The following is a 17,573-nucleotide window of genomic DNA, read 5'->3' on the forward strand; positions in this document are numbered from 1 at the left end:
ATTTCATCAAGGAGGAAAAAGACCTCAGAACCTCTATGCAAGGTCTATAAAGAACATATAAGCATGTTGATAGGTAAGTCAATCACTGGTCTTGATAAACCTCCAAAAAAATATTTTCATCCAAAAACATTTATTCAAAACTTTAATTTTCTTCTTTATGTTATGTGAAAGCGGTTTGTTTGTTTTTTTTTTGGACTTTCAGTCTTGAGCTTTACACTTACCTGTTATTTTGTTGGCCTTGCTTTGGCCACCCGTGGCCTCTCTTCTTTCTTCGGCCACCAGTGGCTTCCAGGACCTCTTTTTAATGAGCCCCTGCCCCCCCCGCGTGTGCCGCCCTCTGCAGTTGCACGGGGTGCACACCTGGTAGCGCCGGACTCTGCCGAGCTGGGGCGGGGGGGAAGAAGGGGGAAGGCGCGGCCGTCTCCCACTTTTCATTCATTCCTGGCCCCATTTCCCTCCCCTCACAAACTTTCCTCAGGCGCGTGTGAAAATGCGCGGGCGGCGCAGGGGCACGCGGGAGAGAGAGGCGGAGGAAGAGGAGGAGGTGGAGGCGCGCGCGCCCGCCCAGGCCCGGGGCTAGCTCGCGGCTGCCTCGCGCCGGCTCTCCTGCAGCATGGGCGCCCCGCGCACCGCCGCCCGGCTCTTCCCGCCGCTTCTGCTGCTGCTGCTGCTGTGCGGCGCTCCGCCGGCTCGGGGAGGCTTCCTGCCCGCAGCCGCCTCCGGTAAGTCCGCCCCTAGCCGCTCGCTCTCCTCGGGGGCAGCCCTGCTCCTTCTTTTCCCCCCCCCCCACCGAATCCGCTCCTTCTGGGCGCGGGTCCTGCTTTCACGGGAGCCTTTGCCTTGCAACGCGAAATTCGGCTGCTGCTTGCCACGAGCAAACCTAAGAGAAAGCGCACTCCTTCGCGTGGGGTTTCTTTTGTAAGGTGCATGTGACGCTAAACGTTTGAAGAAAGGAGGGCAGCTCGCAGGGGACCTGTCAGTGGGATTATATAATCTCCGCTTGTCACCCAGGGCATGGGCTATGTCGGATTTCTGCGTGCCCGAAGGAGACGAAAACAAACCTGGAATCCATCAGTCCCCCCCCCCCCCCCCCCAGCGCTTTCACTGTCAAGTTTCACTTCGCCAACGTTTGCTCGGAGTTGCTACTCCTGGCACCTCAGGAGCAGGGCTAAGAATAAATCGCGGCTTGTTGGGATATTGTGCGAGTTTTGCAGCCAAGCCTGCCCTTCAGAGCCTTTCTTTGTTTGTTTGTGGAAGGTGAACGAACAGCAGCACCGCTGTCTCTACCTGGCTCACAGTAAGGCTCACGGAGCTCTCCTTACAGGCAAGGGCCAGTGCAAGGGCAATTGGCCCCCTAGGCCCCCTTCAGTCTTGCACCCCCCCCTCCCCCAAGAGTCACCTCTTCATGGCAGCTCTGCCCTTTTCGGCCAGGGGCCGCCTCTTTCTCTCCAGCTGCCCTGGGGATGGGCTCTGCCACTGGCCCTCAGCTTAGTCTCTCGTTTCTTTGACCGTGGGCGGGATGGGGGGGCCTGGTGCTGGCAGGATTTTGTTGCCCCCCCCCACAAGGTCTGCTGCTCTAGGCAACTGCCTTAGTTGCCCTAACTGAAGGACCGGCTCTGCTTGCAGAGAACTTTAGCAGAGTCAGGCCTGGATTGTATTTTCTGGCTTGCAGTAAATACTGGAGAGAGCTGTACATATAGATGTGCTGTATAGGCTGTCAGGCACATCTGGGCGTATTAAATGCGGTACCTATACACAAGGCATGTGTTCACAGAACAAAGAGGCCGGGGACACAGAATGGGGGAAAAAACCTTGCTAAATCAGGTCCCTGAAATGTAAGCCCTCTGGGACATACTATACTTGAAATGTAAGTTACCATGAGCCTGGGCTTAAAAAGATGAGTAATGAAATTTAAAATCCGGATCCAAGAGACCACTTCCTCAGATGAATGTGTGTGCACAGTACTGTATGTCTACAAACATTTCAACAAGCGCAGTATGCACGGCCCAGGCTTTTACAAATACACAACTGGACAAAATGTGTGTGCAGAACAGTAAGTGAAGGCACAAATATGCCCGTTTTACAAAGCGCTCTGTTACATGCCTGTAAGATATGATCATATTTAATTGTTAGGAATTGTATCTGCTTTAGTTTAATTTGCAGTCTGTTCTGAAAGGACCAGGGAGGTGAGTGTGGGCTATATTCACTGAACTGAGAGCAATCAAACTAGGAATTAAAGGTTTTATGGTAGAATAGCAATAATTTTAGGGGAATTATATTTCCAGTTTTAGCTCGGGTCAATTTACACTGATACTTGTGACCCTAATTGGCCACTTGGTCTGACCCAGTATGACAACTGTCATCAGTCATTAGAAAGAAATACTAACAATGAAAAGTATATTTTATGCTACATTTTTACTAAAACAGTGCATTATAAATAATTATGATTATCAAGCAGTCAATCCCATTTGTGCACTGAGGACTCGTGCACACATTTCCAAGGTGCCCATTCCCTGCTATTGCACACAGTGCACCAGTCTGGCTGTGGAAGTGGTGGAGACAGGGCAGTATTGCAATTCAGGAGAGAATGAGACAAGCACAAAGGATCTCTGAGGGTGAGGAAAGGACTATAAAGCTGAATAGGTGGTGTGGATGGGCAGACTGTATGGGCCGTATGGTTTTTATCTGCTGTCATCATGCTCTATGTTTGTATGCACTGATTTGCAAAACTTTTATGCAAGAGGGACAACGCTTGAAAACTGGTGAAATTTCAATGTTCTCTTGCAAAAAAAAAAAAAGTCACATTTTTGTCCACAGTAAATTTTCATGTGTAGTCTATGATGTGTGAGATTTCTATAAATTCATAAATAATGAGCTGCTGCAATGCAAAAAAAACATACAATATGCAAAGCAGCTCCTTTTTTATGGATTAGTAGAAAACATGTGTGCAAAAATGTTTGCATACCAGTTTAAAAAAAAAAAAAAAAAAAGTCTACACCTCAATCAGATGTAGTTATCTTTTTTTTTTTTCAGTTGTTCCAGGAGCAAATTATTGTGCGAAGAAGGCAATATCCCACAGGAAATCCCAACATGTCAAAACATCAGCTCCAGAGGGTGGGGAGTTAGGGTAGGCAGGAAAGCTTTGTCTGTAGGCAAAGGTATTGTAAACAAATAGGTAGCATCACACTTCAGGGGAAAAAAAGGGGGGGTATGTAAGAATATCCCCCTTGGATATCGTGCATTTTTTGTTTAAATTTTTCCAATATATAGATGTTAGTTATTTCAGCCGATAATGAAAAGCAGACGTCACAATAATCTGGCTTTGAGCCACTGTAAGTTTGCCTCCTTTTGTACCTTTCTGTGTTTCATTCTTGCAGATGTGGATGAGTGTAGCAGGGGAACAGATGACTGCCACCCAGATGCAATTTGTCAGAACACGCCCGGGTCATACAAGTGCATGTGCAGACCCGGCTACCAAGGGGACGGGAAGCACTGTGAAGGTCAGTTACCTGCAGGTTCACCCCCAGAATGCATCAGGAGCCAAAGCCTGTAGTTCCTGACTGGTGCCTATTAGAGGGGAGGGAGTTTCTTTCTGTGTAGAATCTGTACCTTTAAGAAGAGGTGATGATTTCGGAGGCAAGCAAGAACTGAAAGATCTACAAAACTTTAGGGTTCGGATTGTGACATCGTTTGATGTGATATTTGTGCTTGTTATCAAGTCCTACTGGTTTACTGTAGAACAGCAATGAAGAGAACATACACTCAAAGGAGTTTCGTGCCAAAAAGTAGCATATACCGTATACATTTTCAAAATCCCATTTTGCATGTAAAAAACCTTTTGAAAATTGCCTCCATAATTGGTCTCTCTCATTTTATAAAACTAAAATCTTCCTTCAACCGATTCACTGAAAAATGTCCTCTGATACCTAAACTGCATGAGATCAGTGTTCAAAGTGCATTCACCACTATGTAGCCACGTAAGTCTAACTTACCTGGCTAAGTAGCAGCTGACGAATATGCACCTATGTTCAGCGGCTGCCACTTAGCTGCGTAAGTCACTAAAAACGTTAGCCACATAAGTTGTGGGCATGTAGTGGGCGGATCGGGGCAGAGCGATTTAGCCACGTAACTGTATAGTCTATAAGCTTGTGCACGCAAAAAAAAAACTTGCACGAACCACACTGAAGGTTCCATTTTAAGGATTGGACGAATGCTTCTAAGTTTAAAAAGCACAGCAGTACACTAGACAAAAAGCACTGAGGAGCATTCGCCCAATCCTTAAAATGGAACCTTCAGCGTGTTTTGCACACGTTTTTTGTACGCACAAACTTATAGACAATACAGAAAGATATTCTATTTCCAAACTGTGCAAGTAAGATAATTTGCAGATGCTGTGTACTCTTTGGGCCTGATTTTAAAAAGCGTAAAACTAGACTTTACTTCAGTAAGTGGGCTTTTGAAAATGGCTACAATAGACGCCATTCAATTGTCCATAGCGTTTGCTCGTGTAAGTGCACTTTACACGCATAAATGGCTTTTGAAAATTGCTACAACAGTAGTTACATTGACGCGTGCATATCTTTTTGAAAATTCACCTGACAATGTGCTAATTTTATCAGATCTTCCTGTTTGGTCGGCAATGTGATAAGCAGTAGACCATGTGCAACTTTTATTACATTGTTTGAATCGCTTCTCGGCCTTTTCGCTAAGATAAGTGTAGTATCTGTAGTGTAGCCTTTAAGGAAGGCAGGAAATTGGGGAAACCACCCCCTCACCCCAATCCTGAACAGGGTCGTCTTGGTAGATAAACAGAGAACTCTATTGGTTTACGTTGTCATTTGAAATCTCGTTTGTCACCTTAATCAGGAAACGGTCACGTAAGGCTGGATGCAAATCAAAATGTGTTGGTAGAGTACACTTAGATCAAACGAGTAATGATAAAAAGCCCAGTCTATTTGCAAGACAATCGTGATTTAAGTGACCCAGTAAGTGCTCCCATTTATAGAATCAAGTCAAGACCTGTCTGTGCCAAAGAAGCAAGCATCCATCATGCCGACTTGTGCTTTCTTCCTCAGACATTGACGAATGTGGTAACGAGTACAATGGCGGCTGCGTCCATGAATGCTTCAACATTCCAGGAAATTATCGCTGCACTTGTTATGATGGATTCATGTTGGCTCACGATGGCCATAATTGTCTCGGTAAGCAACGCACTGCCGGAATTTCAGCGGCCGCAAAGGCTTACACAAATGAAGGACTTTCGGGGAGAGAGGCGGGGTCCACATAATACACAACCCACTTCATTTTTTTGAGAGTTGGCGTTAAATGAAACATTTGAATGTATATGGGTATGTTCTGGATAAATAAAGTAGATGTGGTGGCTGGGCTAGAAATGCAGTCCTATTCAGATTTTTTTTTTTTTGTGGCTGGGGACTGCATGTCAGGGCCTTATTTGCTGGAATAGCTCCATGGTGTTGGCTGATTCAAGCTTTTTCAGCAAGGAATGTCCCAGGGCACGTGAAGCTCGGATGGAACGTTTGAATTGTGTGGTAAGGACTAAATCTTCAAACAGTCACACAGAAGGCAGACATCTATAGTCTGCATTTAGAGTCTCGGGGTTGGGCACCTAACAGATTTTCAAACACCTTTTCCACACCGAGCTGTATGTGGAAAATATCCTGGATGTCTTACTTTAGATGGCTGTTTAAATGGACGTTCAGCAAGTGCCATTTTTCTTTAGATAACAAGATGAATTTTGAAAGATGCTGGACATCTACATGCATGTCTCACCTTGTACTGAATATTAAAATGTTGAAGGAGGAAGGTGTTATGACTGGGAGTGTTTCTATAGCTTTTTGAATAATTTCTAGCAAAAACTTAACACCTGCCATTGACAAATGTGTGTGACTTCATCGGTTTTAAAAGGTGTATCCAACTTCCTTAAGTATTTTATTAATTCCCACACTGCCTCAGCTATGACTATTTGATATTATTATAAATGTTTTGCATAACATGATTTCTTTTCTTCACTTTCTGTAATATTTTTGATATCACATCACTTATTTTGGACCTTGGCTGTGTTTGGTATAAGAATACATGGAAAATATTTTCCTTAGCACTAAGCTTTATAATGAGCAGATAATTGGTGTGTAAATCTGACAGCCATCTTGAAAATATATTTGTGTGTGTGTGTAAAGAATTATACTTAAGTGTGTGTTGTACAATAATTAATAGCTATACTGTGATGCTGATATTTTGGGTATTCAAACTGCCAGCATTCCTCTGACATCGGGGATCCAAGCTTCAGTCCATTCTTGTGGTATTGCCCTTCCTGCAAAATCCACATTTAAAAACAATATATATTTTTTTTTATAAGCCGTATTCTGATTGGTCTGAAATACACCATTAGTTTTTCTAATTATGGTTTACAATATTTTACACAGATTGAATAAATCCCGTTTCTGTTGAATCTATTCTCTGTCAAAATAATCGTGTCCATCCCCGATGTCAGGATAGTGCATGCTCAGCGCTGACGTGACATGATGTCATGTTGGAACGCACGGCTGGAGCAGGCCAGGGGAGGATGGTGGGCGATGTGCGTTCCAAGCCTATATCTAGAGCTGGGTGCAGGGAGGTGAGACCGACCTTGGGAGGGTAGAGGAGGCCATGGCCTGTCAACGAGGATGGCAGAAACCCCCCCCCCCCCCCAAAGAAGGTGCTGGCTGAGACACAAACAGGAAGTACCTGGAGGGATAACTAGAAGACTGGGAGAAAATGGGAGAGGTGGAACAGTGGGCTAAACTAAAAGGAGCAATTAGAGCCTAGAGAAGGACCGTTACTGGTTGACAAGAATGTAGATGGAGATGGGATGGATGAAACTCCGTTTACAGAAGAGAATGTATTTTATTATTTATTTTTTTATTTAAGAGTTTTTATATCCCGTCATTAAGTTATTTACCATAATAACGGTTTACAATAGGGCACCTATATCAAAGAAAAATGTGGATCATAATTTACATAGGCGGTGCCATTAATATTCAGTAACAAATAATATTATGAATAATATGGTATATGATAAGGAGTTTACATTTAAAGAAATTCACATGGGGAATTGAGTTTGGTAGCAATTCATCCTGAGTGTTGGCTACAATTAAAAATAGGAAATTAAGCGCTGTGTGCTCTATGCCGCTTATCCTTGTTTAATTGCCTGTCATTCTCTTTCTTGAAAGCTTGATTGAAAAGCCAGGTTTTCAGTTGTGTTTTGAAAAGTTTATGATTACTCTGAAGTCTTATGTCAAGGGGCATGGAGTTCCACAATGCGGGGCCGGCTAGAGATAGTGCCCGTTCTCTGACTTGGGTAAATCTTGCTGTTTTCACAGATGGAATGGTTAAAAGTGCTCTGTTTGCTGATCTTAAATTTCTGTGTGGGACGTGTACTCTAAGTGCTATGTTCAGCCACTCTGCTTTTTCGTCATGGATAAGTTTGTGTATTAAGCACAGTGCTTTGAACTATATTCTTTGTTCTATGGGTAGCCAATGTAGGGAGGCAAGTGTATCTGTTATGTGATCTCTTTTGCTTTTTCCAGTGAGAATTCGAGCTGCAGCATTTTGTAAAATTTGCAGTGGTCTTACTGTAGTGTAGGGTAGGCCAAGTAGTAAGGCATTACTGTGCTTACGAATATCGGCGATTGAAGTACAGTACGGAAGTTTGGCAGAGCTAGTAATGGTTTAAATTTTCTGAGTATCATGAGTTTAGCATAGCCTTCTTTTACCTTTATTGATATGTGTTGTTTTAGGTTTAGTTCAGTGTCAATTATTACTCCTAGATTGCGAACTTTCTCGGCTAAATCAATTTGTTGGTTGTTTTTGGGAATTATTGGAGTTTGTGTGATCTTCATGCTTTTCCTTTCTAAGTGTATGAATTCGGTTTTGTCTATGTTGATTATCAGCTCCATTTGGTTTAGTAGTTGCTTTATTATGTCCAGATACATCATGGCTAAACCTATTGTTTTTTCAATAGTTTCATCTATAGGTAAGATTAATTGGATGTCATCAGCATAGATGTAGGGTATGATTCCAAGTCCGGCGAGGAGATGGCATAGTGGAAGTAGATATATATTAAACAGCGTAGCAGATAGTGCTGATCCTTGTGGGACTCCTGTTTTTAGGGTGATCTTTTCGGATAGAGTGTTTTTAATTTGAACCTGAAAAGTTCTGTATGGGAAGAGCTAGGAAAGCTGAAAGTAGACAAAGCCATAGGGCCTGATGAGGTTCATCCCAGGATATTAAGGAGCTCAGAGATGTGGGGGGAGGGAAGGGGGAAGATGGCACCAACAATGCATCGGGCTGACAGAAACCTAAATCCCTTGCTGGTCCCTTCCTCAGGCAGCCTTGCCAGTGGGCTTTCATCTTTTCTAGCTCAATAAGCGCGTACCTTTTTTTTTTTTAACCGAGTAGGTCGCTGGGTTGCATGCAGTCCTGCTTCATTTGTGCCAGCCCAGCACAGGATTTGCTCATTATCCCATGTTCTCGTTTCGGGCCCTATCAGTTTTTTCATTTGAGCATCTTGCCATAAGTTTCTAATGTTAAGAACTGCTCGCTTATTGCTTAACAGAGGAGTGTTTGTCTCTTCCTCAGCAAACTATGTAAAAAAAAAAAAAAAAACATTGTTTAGACGTGTATGTCTAAACATTGAAGGAAAATCATGGCACTGTGTGAATGCCAAGCTGGGAGAGAGAAAGTGAATTTCCTCGGAAAGTTAGGAGCAAGCTACAAATGAGAGCTGTAAGATCCTGCCAAAACTTAGTAACCAACTGATGCGCAAAAATATGTCTGAGAGAGCAGAGTATATTTAGAAAAGCAATTCACCATGGAGGGGAAGTGATTTAAGAAAATCTTCAACACACCGAATGGCTCAAGACACCCCAACAGAGAATCTAGTTCCAGAGAATGCAATAGTAGGGAACCAGTCACTTGGACATCTTCCGGAAAGTCGGTCAGGCTGCAGTGGACCCATCCCCTTAAAGGCATAAGGGGCTCGGGCCAGCTGGATTGGAGGAGGAGGTGCTCGCTGTACGACTGGTGCTGCACATTCTCCGGCCCCTGTATTCTCGATTCTTGAAGGGGGGTTAGAGGGGAAACGTTCCCCCTCCTCCTCAGGCCAATATTTTCCTGCAGACTGTCCCAATCGCACCTCCTGCAAATCTAGACTCCTGTGAGAATACAACAGTGTCCTGCAAGAAGTCCTTTTATTAAGCTCTAAATTTTTAACTTGACTGTCGGGCTGCTTGCTTTGTCCTGTGATGAGTTAACTCGAGGGTAGTGGCTTTGAAAGCTCACCCTGCTAGACCAGCACCTCTGTAACTCGGCACGTCAGCCATGACCCACATACTTGGCTGCAGAGCCTAAGAGTTTGCACGTTACGACAGAAATATCCTTCAAGCTGCACTGTTTTTGTTTCTGCTTTTCTTTCTTTCTGAAGTCTTAGTCTCAGCCTTGTTTAATTTTAAAGATAAGAAGTATGTGTCTGGACTTTAGCTCATTTGGATATTTACTTTTTAGGGTGAACCTCTTCCATTAGCTTTCTAAAATCTGTGAAGCAGAAACAGCTGCTGGAGGGCAAATCCACTAGAAATAAGTGGCTACAGTGAGTTTTGTTTATACGGTATTATCTGTTTCTATCATTGTAGATCTCATGCGGCTTTGCCACTTCGGGCATTGGGTCCCATGAGATCTCGGAAGCTAAGGAGGGTTGGGGCTGGCTTTTGTCAGTATTTTGAATAGGAGAGACCTTCGAGGGCCACCGAATGCTGTAGGAAGAGGGCACTCTTCCTTCTGATCGGTACTAACGCATGTTGGAGGAACCGGGGGACTTGCCACGTTGCTGAGATTTGCCGTCCTTCAAACTAAGAGGATAAATCAAGGTCTTGTCTGCTCTGTGGACACTAATGAGCCATGGCAGGGCCGGCTCGATGCCTCAGGGGCCGTGCTGACAGATGGCAAATCTGGGTTAAATTTTTGCTTCTTGGAGGCAGTGTTTACAGCTACTTCAGAGGAAAGGGATAGCGACTGGCCGTCGCTCGTTGGTGTGATGCACAGTGGCCAGATTCATTGGACATGCATATTGGATTCCAGAGCGAGCTGTGTCCTCTGGCTGAAGATTGCTGCCATGATGATGGTAGTTGTGAATGAAGGCTTATGATGTTGTGGCCCTGCAGTCAAGAAACTGGAGGCCGGGTCAACCGCAAGAGCTGCAAGCCATCCAAGAAGACTGCTGAGCCACCGAAAGCCCCTGGTTGACCTTTTATCCTGGTCCTTTTTAGGGCTCAGCAACTTCCGCTCTAATCCTTATCCTGTGGGGACATGTCTAGTCCCCGTCCCCCCCTTCCTTATGGCTTATTATTGTCCCATCTTCTCTGTCCCTCTGTAGTGCCTTGCTTGAGTGGCTGTCTTTGATGTCTTTTGCCCATCAGTGCAGAATCCCTGTCATCCCAGCAGTGGGCTCAGTAAAAAATTCTGCTTCTTTGGCATAGGTGTTTCTTAGAGGATTTCGTGAAGTGTTTTAGATAGAAGTGCTCAACTCATGCATCGTTACTAATGTTTCCATTTTCTTTAAAAAAAAAAAAAGAATTTTCAATATTTGAGACTTGATTGAAACTCTGGCTGCAGTAACATGTCTTCTGCATAAAGAAGTAATCTGTGCTGGGAAAAGACAAATCAAGCCATCATACTGATCAGGTCAGCTCTTTCCAATGGGCAGCTCATCTCAGTAGAGCTGTTAGTAAATAATAGTGTGTTTTTTTTATTTTAGGGGGGGGGGGGGCGCATGTATATATTGAAAAATAAGCTGATCTCTGCTTCCTTAATAATAGTATTATGTAACAATCATACATAGTAAAGGGCTGTAAAATGTGATGCTAGTTAACATGAAGCTTTAGATTAGCTTGTAATGTAAATTTATCTGTATAATGTCTAGAATTCCAGCATGCATTAATATTATGGATTTAACTCTAGACCCAGGTATCTGTCTTTAATTTTTCAGTAAGATTTAAGAGTGTTTAAGTGGCATGTATCATGGGTCAGTACCTCTGGAGTGCACAGTTTAAAAAACAATATGAGCCTCTTCCTGTCCTGAGATCATGGCAAAACATATTCTTTTGAATTGGGGGGGGGGGTTCCCCAAATTGCCCCAAAGTGTCAGCACATGTGGCGGGAGTTAAAGCCAGCTCTCTGTCTTCCAGATGTGAATGAATGTCTCTTTAACAATGGCGGATGCCAGCATGTATGCATTGACACGATGGGAAGCTACGAATGTCTGTGCAAGGCTGGATTCTTCCTGAGTGACAATCAGCACACCTGCATCCATCGCTTGGAAGGTAAGGAGATCAAAATCAATACAGCGTGGCAGCAACAGGTGCATTTGCATTGTAAAAAAACAAAATATCGTATCTTGACTAGTGTGTCCTAAGTGGGCATGGTAACAGCCCTTTCATACAGAAAAGGAAATGGGCAGCAAACAATCCTTTTACATTTTTTTTTGCCCATTTTCTGTTTTGTTGTTGTTGTTGTTGTTGTTGTTGTTGTTTTGATGGTTATTGTAGGAACTTTGTGCACTTTTTGCTCTAACAATACTTTGGTATCTAGCAGTGGAGTAGACTTGTAGCCTAGTGACTACTGCAGCGGGATGAGAACCAGGGAAGCCCAGGGTTCAGATCTCACCTCTCACTTTACCCTCCATTTCTACAGTTACACACTTTAAAGCCCTGTTTTAGTAAGTGTTTTTCGCAAAATTGGGAGAAAACCATTAGAATTAGGCCCCTTAGACTGTAAGCACTCTTGGGAAGGGACCTACCCCAGCTGTACCTTGATTTGTAACTCCTCTTGTGCTCTGATTTGGAAAGGCGAGTAATTTTAAATTCAGAATCCAATTCCAGTCTTATTGACTTGACTGCTTTATGAAAATAGGGCATTCATGGCCAGAACATGCCTGTCTCTAGCAACCCAATATATTTTTGCAAAACATACATTCACACTCCCACCCCCAAACAATAACCTGAGAGGATTTTATTTAACAATTTCCCAATTAATGTGGATGATATGCAGATTCTCGTCCCTTATTTTCATCTGCTATTAATGTTGGTGTGGTTGGGCAGGCTAGATAGGCCACACGGTCTTTTTTTCTGTCGTCACGGTTCTTTGTCTTTATGAAATAGCTGAATGGTTTTTGGCGAGTAAGCTTAAATTGAATGGGTAGAAGACTGAACTTCTTGCTTTGGGCTCTGTTAGGGCAGGTGCAATGTCTGGCTAAGGTCCATCCAGACTTTACTAGAGCAGAGTCTGAAGAGGAGAAAGAGCTGGGAATTTGCTGGTCAGTCTGTCTTCTCTGAAGGTGCATTTTGATGACCTACCTAGGAAAGCATTTTTAAGGCTAAAGATGGTGAGGTCCCTTTTGCCCTGTTTTGAGTGTCTTAAAAAAAAAAAAAAAAAAGGTGACCCATTCCCTGGTGATTTCCCAGTTGGATTATTGTAAGGGCAAATTATTCCGAATTCAGCTGCAAAAAATGATCGTGGAGGGAGAGAGCATCATTGGCCAGCCATTTCCACTAGGGTTCAATTTTAAAATTTGGATGTTGACCTTTTAAGTCTTTGAGTGATTTTTGGCTCTCCAAGTTGGATGGAGAAATTTGCTTGGCACACCCTGGGACATGGCTTTCAATTTAGCCAAGAATCTCTCTTCCACACATTCCACTGGGTAATATTTAACATAACCACACTTCCATGCCCTGCAGGGATCGGGACACAGGTTTCTGTGATTTTTGGAGTCAGGATGCACCTGTAGAGATTCACACACACACACACACAGTCCACACAAAAAGATGTTGTGTCCCAAAGCAGAAGAAAAGTTTTACAGAAAAAAACTGAAAGTTCAGCAGAGAGAGAATCTAACAACAGTCCAAAGGAACCCCATCCAAAAATAGCGTACAGTTCCCTCCAAAAAAAAACCAAAAAAAAACCAGGTTAAGCAGTCGCAGTTCTTACGCTGCTTAAGTTCACTTTGAATTCTCAGCCCCCGAGAAAACTGTCGGGAATCCTTTTTGTTTCACCAGTTTACTCACAACTGACTGGCTGGCCCAGAACAAATCCTCCCAGGGTTTTTTTTTGGTGGTAATATCTTCTTGAGTTGGCCTATTGCCACTTTCCAAAAGAGAAATCCCCCTGTTTTCCATAGGAAAGTTGGAACACCCCTTTCCCCCCCCCCCGGCTGCAAGCAAGACGTCTCATTTAACTTCTAAAGACCTTCAGCCCCGTGACGTGTGGAGTCGTCATGTGTAGCAGCCTTTAGGGAACGATCCCTCCCTGCCCCCCCCCCCCCCCCCCCCCCCAGTACTGGAACATTCCTAGAGAGTAATCTCTCGTGAAGCCAGAAGGCCATCACATGAAAACATGCCTGCGTAAGGGCTTGGGCTTTTACTACTCTGCTGCTGCCTACGTTAAAGAATAAGTTACCCTGTGCTCTGCACCTAGACTTGAAGTACCAAGTACTTAGGAAGGCTCTGAAGATTTTCTTGTTCAGTTCCCTTCAGTGACTTTTATTTATTTATTTGAACAGTTTTATATACCGACAACAGTTTGCACATCGTGCCGGTTTACATGTACTTACTGCATCTTTTTTTTTTTGTTCTCTGTTCTTTGTAAAGGCAACGCCTATATATATATATATATATATATATATATATATATATATATATATATATATACTTTTAGTTTATTTATTTATATATATATATATTGGGCTGTGTAATGTGTTTCATATTGTTTGCATATGTTTGTTTTATGTTTTTGTTTACGTGTTATTTTGTTTGCTGCCTTGTTGTGGCAATAGCTAGGAAAGGCGGCCTTTTGTGAACTAATAAATTATCATTAAGACTGATCTCCGGATTAGGCATGTCCTGTTTGTTAATGCCTTGTTGTGTTTGGGCGTTTTTTTTGTTTCTCATCAGCTGCGTGTACAGAACTAGACAATGCACAGCCTGGAGGCTGCTGTTTATGACAGCCGAGGGAGAGGAGGATTAGGGGGCATTTCTTGGCAGCTAATGCACTGGTGAGGAAAGTTAAAGGAAACACCAGGAAGTGCTGAAGCCCTGGAGGTCTTTTTTTTTTTTTTTACATTTTACACAGCCCCATGGAGAAAATAGAGTTAAGCAAGTCCTTATTTTATTTGAATACGTGTTCTATCCCAACGAGCATCCTCCTGACCGCAGAATTGAATTTTGGACTCCAGAAATAAATAGAATTTTGAGTAGCAGCCAGTCAGAATGTGGAATTCTTGCCTCAGCATTGTAAGACCCACTGGTTTTTTTTTTTTAGTTTTTTTTCTAAGAAACATTAAACTTTTAGGGAATGATTTTCAGAAGGCATTTATCCACATAGAACGGGGTTAGAACATTTGCCGGTCTTTGCACACAAAAAGTGTGCACACAATTCATGTGCGTGCGCAGAAAAAGGCGTTGTGGGAGGCAGAGTTGAGTTGGAGTTTCGATTTACGGGCTTACTTTTGATTTCCAAAAGCGAGCGCATAAATCCACATGCCCGAGTTTTGTGTGCGTACTGGCAGCTAATTTTTCAGAAGGAAAGCGTGTGCGTGCTTTTTTCTTTGAAATTTAGTGGAAAGTTTGTGGATAGAAAATGCTCACAGGTTTCCCATTCTTTGAAAATTACCCTCCCTGAGGACTCTTTTTTTTTTTTTTTTTTGCGAGAGTTACCCAGCTAGAATCACGGGGCTGAAAAGTGTCACCCACTGACAGCCACCAACTTTCACCACCCAGGCAGTTTCTGATAATTAGCTACAGACATTTGCCTCTTACTGCATTTGTTCCCATTTCATTTTGTTTTATGTAGGTAACGTCAAGCCTTGTAACTTTCTTGGACTGATAATTAGCATTCAAAATATGTTCAGGGTTACCATTTTCTTGTCCTGCTTCTGGGAAGCACAGCTTTTTTTTTTTTTGGTAGTAATACCAGGGCCAGTGGAAGCACTAGGTGGCTACCTAGAGTGTCACAGTTCTGGGGGTGGTGCAGCGATGGGCATTTCTTCCTTCCCATCCCCAGAAGAGGAAGTGGTGTCACACGGGGCCCGCCTGATCAGGAATGAGGAGATGCCATGGCTGCAGCCTTTGGAAGCTGAAGCAGCAGCCCTGGGGAGCAGAGTCTGGCTGGAGCAGCGGAATCCATGCCACATTGGGAGCTGGAACAGTAGTTAGGTTTGTGATATCTAATGAACCCCTAGCAAAAGGAGATTTTTGGTTTATACAGTGGGGCCCTTGCCACGTCGGGAACCGAAGCAGCGGGCCCGCGTGGCTATGGTGAGTAGAAGCAGGTTGGCACCTCGGGGGCTGTGCAGCATCAGGAGAATGGAGTAGGCTGGAGCAGTGGGGCCAATCTGCCCATAGAAAGAGGAAGAGTCCCATCCATGGGGCAAAAGAATGAGGCTGCTGCCCCTTGTGCTTCCAAAGGCGGGGGAAGTGTTAGAGATTGAGAGAGGGAGCATGTGCATCTGTGAGTGATACGAGAGAGAGAAGAGAAAGCTTGTGTACATTAACCCCCCCCCCCCCCCCCCCAAGGCTCCCCCTGCTAATCCAGGACAATCTCAGGGTATCTGGGAATCAAATGTTCCCACGTTTGGAGAGTGAGAGAAAATTTATCCTTATTAGTTTTAATTATTGGTGTTATTTGATGTGTCTGCTGTTTTGGTATATGTTGTTTGCAAAATTTTTATATTAAATTCTAATTGTTGTTGATGTTCTATTCATCAGCCATTTTGAAATATTTATTTTTATTACTATAGTTTTACTGTTGTTGATGTTTTATATTTCTTGATTTTATCATTTGATGTTTCTTGAGGAATGGTGATGTTTCTGTTTTTCCATCATTGCACTGCATACTGAGTCTGATTTGTTGTGGTTTCCAGTTCAGTTTTTGTCTGCACATTTTTATTTAATGGTCTCTTTCTACTGTATTTGGTGAGAGTCCATCTGTGTTCTACATTTGTGAACGAGGTAAGGTATTCTAGCGTGTAGTTTCTGTGTAGGAATCAATAGCAGATTGGCTTGTTCTGTTTTCCTAATGGGACTTGGAATTGAGGTTTTAGGGCCTGCTGTAAGCAAGTGTTGCCTTTTCATAGGTCGTGTTCTTACTGTTTTGAGTGCTGGTAGTTTGTGCTGTTTCGGTATGGGTGATTTATTATATTGTAGTACTATTTGTTTACTCGTAGCTTTCTCGGAGCCAAGCTGAAACCCAACAAGGCCTAATACCACATTGGCTCCAAGTGTTATTTTTTTTGCAACGTTTTCTGGTTTGGCACCACATTAGTAGATGTAAATATAATATACACCATGTATAATGATATTTTTACCTCAGAAGACTACACTTTGAATGTTCTTTTTCATGTAAAAATCTAATTATAAATGCATGATTTTGTATTGTGTGTTGGGAGGCCGTGACAGGGCGGAGTGTGTGTGTGTGTGTGTGTGTGTGTGTGTCTAGCTATAAAAGTTCTCCTAGGGTACCTAATACCCTTGTATCGGCCTTGACTAATACTGTATGTTTTTAAAAACAGAAGTATCTGAAGGACATTTGTGAAGCTGGTTTAGTGATCCTGACTGTGGTCGCCCTTCCTGGCCTGCTCACCTTTTGCCTTCATCTAATCTAGGTGCAGTAAACCGCAAAATCTGTATCGTTATTAATCTCCAGGATGAGAAACAGTGAAATTTTGCTCCTGACTTCCATAATAATGCATCTTGCTTCTAAATCACTAAGCAAACAAAAGTATTTTGAATAATCTAAAAGCAATCAGAGGTAGTTTATTAGCCATATTACTTATAGGTCCTGCAGGGGGTGCATAAAGTGTGGTCACCCAGTGCTGAATTCATGTTCTCAAACCAGTCCTTGGGATCCTACAGGCTATCAGGTTCTCAGGATATCCACAATGACTATGCATGAGATATGTTTGCCTATACTGGCTTTCCAATATAAGGCAAAGGGATCTCATACGTTTTCATTGTGGATATTCTAAAATCTTGGCTGGCTGCATGGTAGTGAGGGCGGTTTTGGGGAATCGCAGTCTAGAGGGTCAAAATGCCCAGCTGAACATTTTGGTTTGCCTCACCCAGAAAAAGACGACCTCTCTTATCCTGTAAGAGAAACCCTTTACAGTGTCTGCTGCCTTACCGTGGAGCACTTCCGTCATAAGCTAAAAGGCTGAGGTTCTGCGGCTGTGTTTTTTGCCTTTGCCCCTATCATTCACAGCCACGGGTGGTTTGTAATCTGCGAATGGTCTGCAGCCTGGGGCTAGTTAAATGTGCTGTTGAGCTTGCCGGTTGGTGTAGCCCAGAGCGCTGCATTGCTGAAGTGTCTGTGGGCACAGAGCGAGACGGAGGAGAATAGGAAAGGGCTACGGCTGGTTGCAGGAGTTGCCAGCAGCGGTCAGAGGGGCAGACAGCTGGGTTTTCGTTGCCCTGAGTATTGCAGCGCCCCTGCTGGTGGATGTGGGGAAAGCTGCTTTCTCATCAGGCAGA

The 17,573-nt window shown here is 43.5% G+C and overlaps 1 protein-coding gene across 4 annotated transcripts in view; it reads left to right on the forward strand.

Moving 5' to 3' along the window:
* The first annotated feature begins 395 nt into the window (after positions 1-395).
* The window catches only part of SCUBE2 (signal peptide, CUB domain and EGF like domain containing 2), a 99,784-nt gene continuing 82,606 nt past the window's right edge, over positions 396-17,573 (forward strand). For 2 of the 4 annotated variants that reach the window (XM_029582339.1, XM_029582343.1), the window contains exons 1-4: positions 396-722; positions 3,378-3,500; positions 5,076-5,201; positions 11,241-11,375. In XM_029582339.1, the coding sequence (XP_029438199.1) occupies positions 614-722; positions 3,378-3,500; positions 5,076-5,201; positions 11,241-11,375 (493 nt within the window). In that variant the 5' untranslated portion in view covers positions 396-613. Of the gene's footprint in view, positions 723-1,934; positions 2,054-3,377; positions 3,501-5,075; positions 5,202-11,240; positions 11,376-17,573 lie in introns of those variants that run through there. The other 2 variants (XM_029582340.1, XM_029582342.1) reach the window with 2 other exon arrangements.

The sequence above is a fragment of the Rhinatrema bivittatum genome, chromosome 17, assembly GCF_901001135.1.
Source record: "Rhinatrema bivittatum chromosome 17, aRhiBiv1.1, whole genome shotgun sequence".
Taxonomy (NCBI): Eukaryota; Metazoa; Chordata; class Amphibia; order Gymnophiona; family Rhinatrematidae; genus Rhinatrema; species Rhinatrema bivittatum.